General features: G+C 45.1%; 1 protein-coding gene across 1 annotated transcript in view; it reads right to left on the bottom strand.

The window, feature by feature from the left end:
- The window catches only part of pde4bb (phosphodiesterase 4B, cAMP-specific b), a 22146-nt gene that overhangs the window by 1462 nt on the left and 10684 nt on the right, over window positions 1–10000 (bottom strand). The window contains exons 7-16 of the mRNA XM_083543066.1: window positions 6587–6699; window positions 3349–3442; window positions 2149–2339; window positions 1625–1723; window positions 1356–1520; window positions 1073–1172; window positions 596–750; window positions 390–512; window positions 110–292; window positions 1–3 (exon numbers count right to left, since the gene is read on the bottom strand). The exon at window positions 1–3 is cut by the window's left edge and continues 1462 nt beyond it. Of these exons, the coding sequence (XP_083399192.1) occupies window positions 1–3; window positions 110–292; window positions 390–512; window positions 596–750; window positions 1073–1172; window positions 1356–1520; window positions 1625–1723; window positions 2149–2339; window positions 3349–3442; window positions 6587–6699 (1226 nt within the window). The remainder of the gene's footprint in view (window positions 4–109; window positions 293–389; window positions 513–595; window positions 751–1072; window positions 1173–1355; window positions 1521–1624; window positions 1724–2148; window positions 2340–3348; window positions 3443–6586; window positions 6700–10000) is intronic.

Below are 10000 nucleotides of genomic sequence, written 5' to 3'. Positions count from 1 at the left end.
CACCTGGACAAGGACAATCAGAACATGGTCAGTAAAGGAGTTTTACTGAGGTCATACTGGTTTTATACTTCAGAGACGATGCCCTGAAGATGGTGAGCTCGAATCTTACCTGGGATTTCTCGACCGAAGCAGTGTGCTTGTCGCACATGGGGCTGATCTCCATGCCGCGCTCTCGTTCACGGTCTCCCTGGTGGAAGAACTCATCCATGATGCGGTCTGTCCACTGACGGTAGAGATCTAACGGCTTGGTGGGGTTGCTGAGATCGGCACAGTGGACCATGTTGCGCAGGACCTGTGGACATCACCAAAAGGGGGATTGGTGTGATATTCTTCAGGAATGACCCTTTGAGGTAAAAGTTACTTCCTGGTTTAGAAAGCTGAGCTCTCACCTGTATCCTGTCTGTGTAGTTGTCCAGCAGCAACACTCCTGAACTGGTCACTTTCTTGGTCTCCACCATGGTCTTTAGATCCGCCAGCAAGCTCATGTGTTTGGACATGTCGGTCGCCAGGACCTAACGCGAGCAAACAGAGCGGAGGTGAGCTGAAGGTCTCAACAAAAAAAAGAGAAATGTGTTGCACCTGAAGTTGGACTCACCATGTCAATGACCATCTTGCGAAGGTTCTGCTTCTGTTTCTTCGACAGGTTCTGAAAGATGTCACAGTTTTCTCCTTGTAGGAGCTTGAAGCCGACGGCCAAGTGGTGATTCTCAAGAACAGATTCGTCGTTGTACATGAGCGCCAGTTCCGAGTCTGCAAGTCAAGAGGGGGACGTTTATTTATAAAGCACACCAGAGTTCTGCGCAGCATCTTCACAACAAAGAGAACATCGATCCACCAAAAGCACAAATCCAATTAAAGATGAAAGGAACACATGTAAAAAAGGCAAAACCCACTACATAAGATGACAGAAGGAAATAAAATGCCGGCCATGTTTACTTCAAAAGCCAAACTATAGGCAGCGAAACGTCAGTGCGGAGAAAATAGACACAACGTGCAGAATGTTTGTTCTCCATCTGGTCCTCGTTACTCGAACTGCACGCAAAGGGAGGAATGGAAGGGCAAAAGTACTCACTGGTATTAATCAGGAACTGGTTGGAGACCCCCGGGTGGTCCACATCATGGATCGCTGCTGCAAAGATGGCTGCCAGAATCTCCAAATCCGTAAAGACCGCCTGAGAAAGAGAGAAAAAAGGATACGGAAAGAGAATTAGTGCATTAAAAATCAAAGCGGGAGGAATATCCGAGACGTCTGACTTCTCCTTGTTTATTTTCCAGCAAGAGAAAACAAAGTCCAGACGAAAACTGGGTGCACTGTTTCGAGGATTAGTTTAAAGCGTGTGTAAATGGCGGCTCACCTCGAGAGCGGGCGTGGACAGCAGGATGTGCGTTGACTGGGCCACGTCGGCCGCGTGCAGGCTGTTGTGGTAAGCCATGTCCGAGTGGTAGTGGTCCTCCAGGGTCATTATGTAGGTCACAAAGGTGTCCATTGGGATCTTGAAGGTCTTCATCAAATCTCTCTCCTGCACATGAAACAAAATCCGGCAATTAAAAAAATGTCACAGGACGTCTTTCGAACATCTGCTTCCTCGTTCTTATTACCACCACGTCCCAGAGAGGCACTGACCTGGAAGATGGCGTACATGACGCAGGTGAGAGGCCTCTGATGGGAATGATCGGCAATTCTAAAGATGTTCAACCCCCACTTGTTGATGTTCTCCAAGTCCTGAGGAACAGAAGAGAAGATGGTTGTTTTGGTTAAGCGTGTTATCTGCAGTAACAGACTACAATAGACAACGAGATGATGAAACTGGGATTTAGGAAAGCGGAAGGTTCTGTTTTTTTTACAAAGCATGAAGAAATATATAAGACAGTGGAAAAAACACTATAAGACAGTGGGAAAGTAAAAGTAGTTTCCCTCAGAGGTAGAAGACTAACGAAACTCGAAAATCAAAGACTTTGGATAGCAACATATATTAGCACTACTCGCAAGGACACTAGGAATCCAAGAGAACAGAGTCTGGATCTACCATCTACTCTAGTATGGAAACCAACTAATATTAGATCTACAGCTGCTTGCAATCAAAGAGTAATCAAACGTTAGATCACAAGGACATCAGATGGATGCAATAACGCGTAATCAATTCTTACCTTTGCGAGCAGATCTTCCAGGTCGGTCTTGACTCCAAATCGGGCCACGCTACAGCTGCTGGAGATGCCTGGTCCATGTGTGACCTTCCTCATCCCACTGATCTGAGTCATGAGCGGCTGCTGTAGCTGTTTCCTCTTCCTGTCCCGAGACCTGGGAGGAGGCGACAGGATCTCCAGCTCATTCTGTTTGTCTGCGAGGAAGAAGAGTTTGAACCGTCGGTTATGCTAATGTCTCCTTCACACGGCACGGCACACTCAACTCTTAACTCTGCGTGACCTTTCAGCTTGCGCTCGCTTCCTTGCGTTTCTTCTCCCTCTGTCAGGGGGGATTCCCATACATCTGAATCGTGTGAGAGTGTGTGTTTGTGTGGGAGTGAGTGAGTGAGTGTCCATTTCCATAACTATGATACCGAAGGTTAAATCCTCTGCGTCAGTTCGTAACCCTGCTGAGCGACGCGAGTAAACAGCGCTGTTACGAGTAAAACGCCGCGATTCTCTTTCAGTGCTTGTTGCTGGTCTGCATTCCAGAAAGCGGAAAAAAAAATCCCTCAGCGCCACTTTTGTTAACAAAACAGCGACCTGACGCAAAACTCAGGGAAAGAACCGTTTTCTCACCAGGGATTTCGTGGAAACGTTTTCTGCACACTCTGACTTTTACAGCCAACATCATTTTTTTTTTTTCAAGACTTCCCTTTTATTTTTTCCCTGAATGTCGTGGAGTCGTCGCTAACGGCATGAAAACATCGCTTGGAATGAAGTCAAACATGGATATCAGAAACACACACTCGCTCTTTTTTCTTCTTTTTCTTCCTCGTTCTTTGCAGAGCTGCAGGAGAACAAGAAAGCAGCAGTAAACCAGGAGCCGACTCGACTCCTGTTACACCTTCTACCACTACTCCTACTCTACTTTCCTTCTCAGCATGCTCTCCAGCTCGAACAGCAATATCTCCTTCTACTGCAGAGAAGGAAGTGTTGGTGCACAGATGCAGCCTCGAGCACTGACATCATGAAGCCCCTGACCAGGCGATAAACCCCATGTTTTGGTTGAACTCGTCTGACGTTAGCTTTTTGAAACTTAACGTGAGTGTGAACGTTCTTATGAATTCCTTAGCGAAAGTGAGTTTTTTACGTGAATGTGCACAGTGTAACACTGTTCTCACTCCATAGCACAAGCAAAGAAAGATGAAGGATGAGACTCACCTAAGAAGGTGTTGGAGATGAACTCGGACACCTGGTTCCCAGAGCGACTCATTTCTGACAGGTGTGTTAGCTCACGGTTTAACATCCTCTTGAACTGAAAGGGGAAAAAAACGTGAAACGGTTAACATTAAAGAGAAAACGACAGAGAAGCCACGCTCCTACGAACCCACACACACCTTGATGTAACCCCAGGACACAGAGAGCAGGCAGTTGGGCTCGGGCATGTCTGAGATCTTTTGGACGAGGAAGCGGTGGTGTGTTATCCACTAATCCCCACCAAGAGGAAAAACGAGAGAACTATACAGGAGAAACAGTTTTTATTTCCTCTGTATCGGACAAACCGACTTGCCCCGGCCTCGGAGTCTGCCTCTTCCCTCCTGCCCCCCCATTACACCATCCCCCTCCTTTCTCCCACATCTGCCCTTTCAACCCTCGCATGCAGAGTTTGCGTGAGAGAGTAAATCCCACTGCTCCTGCACCAAAACAGCTGTACGCCAAGCAGACTAGTGCACTCTTACTGACCTGCTTTACACTACAGGATTTTATGCCGCAAACTATTACAGTGAGACTATATGACAGTAAAACTCTCTCTTACACACACACACACACACACACACACACACACACACACACACACACACACACACACACACACACACACACTCACGTCAGAGATATAGTTATGCTTTCTTTGTCTGACTCTACAGGAGGTATATGGTATGATTCATGGGGCCAGTAATTCTGACCCTGACATGCCCCAGACAGTATGTCTCATTGTGAAACACACACACACACACACACACACACACACACACACACACTTCATATACAGACACTGTACATTGCTAAGAGCTGCTGAAAACCTCAAGCATTTCGGCAATATTACGTTTTTTGCACACACCCGTTTACGTACTGCACACACACTGCACACACACTGTACACACATTAACACAAGCTGTACAGACACTGCACACACACCGCACACACACTGTACAGACACTGCACACACACACACCATGCATCTGATTGAAATATCTTTGTATTTTTCTGCAGTAATTGAATGTGGTGGTCCTCACCTCGGGCCAGCCGTTCGTCACACCAAACTTTCGGGCTTTCTCAGAGCAGCATAGTCCCATGATGGCATGCACAATGCCTTGCGCTGCACACACTCTCAGTTTCACACACACCAGGAAGTGTGTGAGACAAAGACCTGGCTGATTCACCTCACTCCCATATGCCATGCCTCCTCCACTAGTCCCTCCCCTAACTCCTCCCCTCTCTTCCTCCCACCCTCCGTCTCTCTTTCTCCTCATGGCCTCAGGTAAACACCCGCTGGTTCATCAAAGTGAGACTTGTTTCCTGATTGCAACCCCCAAGTGCCCTCGAGTGAACTGCCCTCATTCCACTGTTAAATCTGAGAACTGAGACCTCACCACTGCTCAGGGTTGAGAGAGAGAGAGAGAGAGAGAGAGAGAGAGACAGTATTGAAAGGTTTGTGTGTTTGGTCTCGCTCTTCATCTTGATTTCTGATTTCTTATCAGCGTAAACACAGGGATGAGGTCATGTACGGGAAAGTAGCCTTCTCTGGCCTAGTTACAGCACCACACACACACACACACACACACACCGTGCCAGGTTTCGCACAGAGGGTCATGAGTTCCATCCCATAACCCTCAACTTCCTAATATAACCTCTGTACAGCTTTCAAAAAAAAAAATCATTCTAAAACCCCAGTTTCATCCTAAACCCTGAAAATCACTTCCATTCGATATTATTTATTAAAGTGAAACTCAACAAACTGCAACAAGTTCTACAACTACATACGTTTTGGTTTAATATATCAAAAGGGTAAAAAATTATATATATATATATTAATGAGGTGTTAAACATGAGCAGGTTAATTTATGAATAAATAATAATGTATTATTGATAAACAACTAATATTTACATTTTAAATACACAAATATTTTATTTATTTAAATAACCTTTAATTACCTTTCAAAATTACTTTTGTTAAATTTATATATATATTTTTTTAAAACCTTTTTATTTTTGATAAATTTATTTGTTATTAGTTAATGAGAAAGGCTGAATGATTTTGTAAGCTAGTGTAAGTACAGTAAGAGTGGGAGTAAAAAAGATTTTTTTTAAATACTCTGAACATCTAAAACTACAGTGTAACAACATCGTGACAAAAATAAATGCATGACCTCCAGTGCCTCAGGTCAATCTTGCCAAACTTTTATAGTTTTTCCATCATTTCAGGGAACCAGATATTAAACACTGTCTCGACCCCACTCAAATTTCTCCCCAGTGTTTGACCCTTTTGGCGTGCTGTATTTCTGTGATGGTCTTCATGATCGAATGTGAACACAAACACAATCGATTTTAAATTCAATTTGTCCTGAGGGTGCACAAACTTTTGCACAGTGCGCACTAAATTGGTGTTACTGGTAAAAGTCAGGCCGGAATTACCCTTATCTCAGACTTTAATTGCCGGCTTTGTTTCATCGGGTGTGTTCAAGCTGGAAATCACACAACAGTGACAGGGGGCGGAGCTTACGGAAAATGGAAATGTGCATAATCACAAACCGCAAGTGTTTATTTAATTACATACTATCTTCGATTATTTAAACACACACACACACACACACACACACACACACACACACACACACACACACACACACACACATACACATGGCAAGTCAACGTTCACAGACCTGTAAACACACATTTCTTCAAAATCCTGCATTATTACACAACAGTAACACAACATCAACATTCCTGCAAAATGCAGCCTGTGTGTGTGTGTGTGTGTGTGTGTGTGTGTGTGTGTGTGTGTGTGTGTGTGTATACAGGAGTATGGATTTGCAATTTTTGCACTGTGCATTTGTCACGGAGCCTCATCACAGAGCAAACATAAGCCTGATATGAGCTTTAAAACACACACACACACACACACACACACACACACACACACACACACACACACACACACACGCATGCAGACACACTAACAAACAAACACGACAGTTGCTTAGTTCTGGATTGTGATTGGTTATCAGGTGGCGATTAATTCTCCGATGGTTGTGCAGGTTTGCATTGATGTGCTTGTTATAACGCTACGTTAGCGTTTCCATGGTAACGGCGAGTTGAAGGTCGTGTGTAATCAGTGATATGTAAGGGGCGATTGAGAAGGTTCAATAAACAATTTAGAGCTGCTGATGGTGTTTACCTTGTTGGAGGCCATGTCACTGACGGACCGGTGTGTCTGGATGGTCTCCAGCTGGTCCAGGCACCAGTCCAGCTCCTCCATGGTCTCCAAGGCCAGCTTCTGATACGACTCGTCTGAAAGAGGCGGAGTCAAAAATCAAACCTTTTTCCAGGATTTGCTTCATTCTCATGTATCTCCTTTACATCCCCACAGCACCACGATGCAACCACCAAACCCTACCACCACCACCACCACCAGCACCACCATGCTCCTCCTACTAAACCCTGGTACAGTTTTTATTTCTTTCTTTATTATTATTTTTTTTTTCACTTCGATACGGCCGAGAGCAAAGCCGAGTAATGCCACTGTAATTAAAGTCACTACACATCATCACTCACTTCATACACTACATATCAGACATGACCATGTGACACGAAGGGGACAAGATAAGGGACTCGCTGACCTTGTGCTGGTCAGGTTGCTGTGATCCTCACCAGAGCGATATTCCTCACATCCCCTTCTACAACAAGCCTCGCATTACAGCTCATGTTCTTTCTATCCGATCTGAACAGGACAAACGTGTAAAAGTAATGAAATAATAATAATCATTTTATCAATAATGTACGTCTATTTCTACATCGTTCCCAACACTGGTTTGTTTACTTCCCATTCTGTGAACGTTGGGTATGTTTTATCTAACGAGAGTAAGAGTTGTTGCCATGGGTAACCCTGAGACCGTGATGGTTTATTCAACGTCCCTTTTTTCCGTTGAAACCAAAACGGTTTCAAATTGATCAGCTTTAAGCGATTCTACACCACGCTCGCTCGCCGCCTCGGTGTTGATGGAAAAAACGAATGCAGTTTTTGGACAAAGATGCGTTTGATGTTTAATGTTTAATTAACTTTGATGTTGCCTCGACTGAACCCAAAAAAGTCTGACGCCCCTCTGTGGCCCCAAAAAACCCATCCAGTGTGATTACGTTAACGCACTGTAACAGAACTGGATGCGTTGGACGCTAACGAGGCGTCGTATAATTGCTCTCCGCTTTCCAGATGTGGACTTCTGAGGAACTATAAAGTGGAGCGGAGGAAAGGTTTCGATTAAATGCGCTGAGGTCCGTGTGTGGGGATACACTTCACTCTGCAGTAACGTGAGTAACGCACCACATGTGCAGCTCGTTTAATAGATGTGTGTGTTGTGGGGGCGATTGCGGGTAAATGATCTGAAGCTTGGCGTGGATACATAGCGAGTACCAACATGGACATGTGACCACTGTGGGAGTGTGAAGTGCAGGGTGTAGCTGAGCCGCAGCATCACACGGACCATGTGCAATAAAGAGGAGCGGAAATGAGCTTCTCGAGAGATTTATCGTCCAGGATTAGAGACAAATTCAGAGACGATCGTCATGTGGTCGTGATTTATCTTTGTACTGTCAAAACACTCCAAAAACGGCTGACAGGTCATGGGCCAGGCGCTGACTGAGCATGCTCAGAACAATTGAGGATCACTTTCATCGAATCATTTTCATGTTTTGATTTTAAGTTTTGCAAAAAATGAATCAAGTACAGCTAGCTAGGGTTCGCTAAATCACACTGAGCAGTGTGTGTGTGTTCAACATACAATCCCTCATTAAAACTGCAAAAAAAAGCTGAAAATCCCCCCGGATCTGCTAAATGTGATTTGAATTTGCGAAGCTGATGCCGAAGAACAAAATCACAGAATGTGACTAATGAGATGTTTCCTGATGTTCCTTCTTCACGACTCCCATGACGCACTTCATTTCACGTCAACGTCTAGGACGTCTAGCTCGTCTAGCTCTATAAAAGCCCACAGTGAGGAGTTTCCCAACATCTTCTCTGAGCCACACAACCACCTCTGTGAAGCAGAGAAACCCCTGTTTTTACCCAGTCGTCCCCCACCTGCCCCCCTGTCCGGCTTCACACTGCTCCTCTGTACATTTCGCTTTCCTGCCAAAAAGGCGATTTTTTCCAGACCGGCTCATAAAGGCAGAGGTGAAGCTGCATCTAGGCTGAACGCGAGTCATGGAGATCTAAACGCTCTGCAGATGTTCCGTCCTCGCTGCCAATCGCGTGTCACGTAAGAGCGATTTTCCGCCACCGGATGCCTTTAAATCGTCTCATGAAAAGTGAGGACGAGGCCAAAAGGTGACCCAGAGGAAATCTGAACCAGTCTCTTGACAAGTCAATAACAGACATAAATAGATTAAATTAAAGCACCAATACAGACACAGCCTCCGCCCCCTTCTGCGATTGGTCTACTTCCTGTTTGTTCTTGCCCATGTTCTGTACAAAATCTGTCCGTGTTGCTGGTTTGGACCCGGGTTTCTTTCTTCTCTTTATTTAATCTTATTCACAAACTGCCCCACTACCCTGCAGTCCTCAAATCCGCTCATCTGCTTTATGCTAGCTGGCCTTTACTTTGTGAGTGTCACGCTAACCGCGCTCTGCTAGCGTTTGTTCTCGGGTTGTTGTTCTTGATAACTACCACCGGCCTCAGCACTCAGCTTGGCATTTCATTTTTCGAATGCTAATGTTCCTGTTTAGCATGTTCCGACTGTTTAATGTTACACAGAATTGTCAACTCTTCATTGTTCATACACTCCTAGTGTGTGTGTTTGTGTAAAGACAGAAAAAAGAGAGAAGTGTGGTATGCATGTGAAAAGTCAGAAAATGTTCCTGTTTATCAGAGTAATATAATAAAAATAATAATAATAATAATAATAATAATAATAATAATAATAATAATAAGATGGTTAATGCTGTATAAACCTCCTTTGTGGTTTTTGTGAGCTTGACAACTGAAACTGAAGTGCAGAGGGCAGAGGTGGACCAATGGTGTGAAAGTGGGGGCGGGGGGGGGGGGGGGGGGTAATAAAAAGGTGGATCAAGGGTCGGAAAGTGGAGTAGAGTGGAGTAGAAAGTGGAGAAAGGGTGGAGCGAGGTGAAGAAACAGTGGGAAAGTGGGGGCGATAGTGGGGCAAGGATGGAGCAAATAGGGGATAGGGGTGGGGTTGCTTTGGGGTAAGGATTAAGTGTGGGTAGGGCTAAGATAAGTGTGGGTAGGGCTAGCGGGGAGCAAGGCAGGATTGATGGTCGAGAGGGAGGAGTCGGTACTCCAGGGTTCAGTTCAGGATAAAGTTGTGAGTGAATTTTCTCCTACATCTCGTTGTGCTGTGAACCTCACGCTTCAGCTGTAATCTAGACTAAAGGCCATGTCCCTCAGATCACTTCACATGTCTATCCGTCCGTCTCGGGTCGAGTGGAGGACGTGTAGTGATCCGGATACGAGTGGAAAAACGCCCCGAGGGCTGCACAGGTTTAACCCTAAACCAGATTTGACATGAAACTTCACACCACCCCCCGCAAGCAACTCGCTCACAGCCCTGAGAAGGAAGTTTTATTTTACAACACAAG

This window comes from Silurus aristotelis (genome assembly GCF_946808225.1).
Source record: "Silurus aristotelis genome assembly, chromosome: 5".
NCBI lineage: Eukaryota > Metazoa > Chordata > Actinopteri > Siluriformes > Siluridae > Silurus > Silurus aristotelis.
Note: the sequence above shows the minus strand (reverse complement) of the source record. Positions and strands in the feature narration are given on the sequence as shown.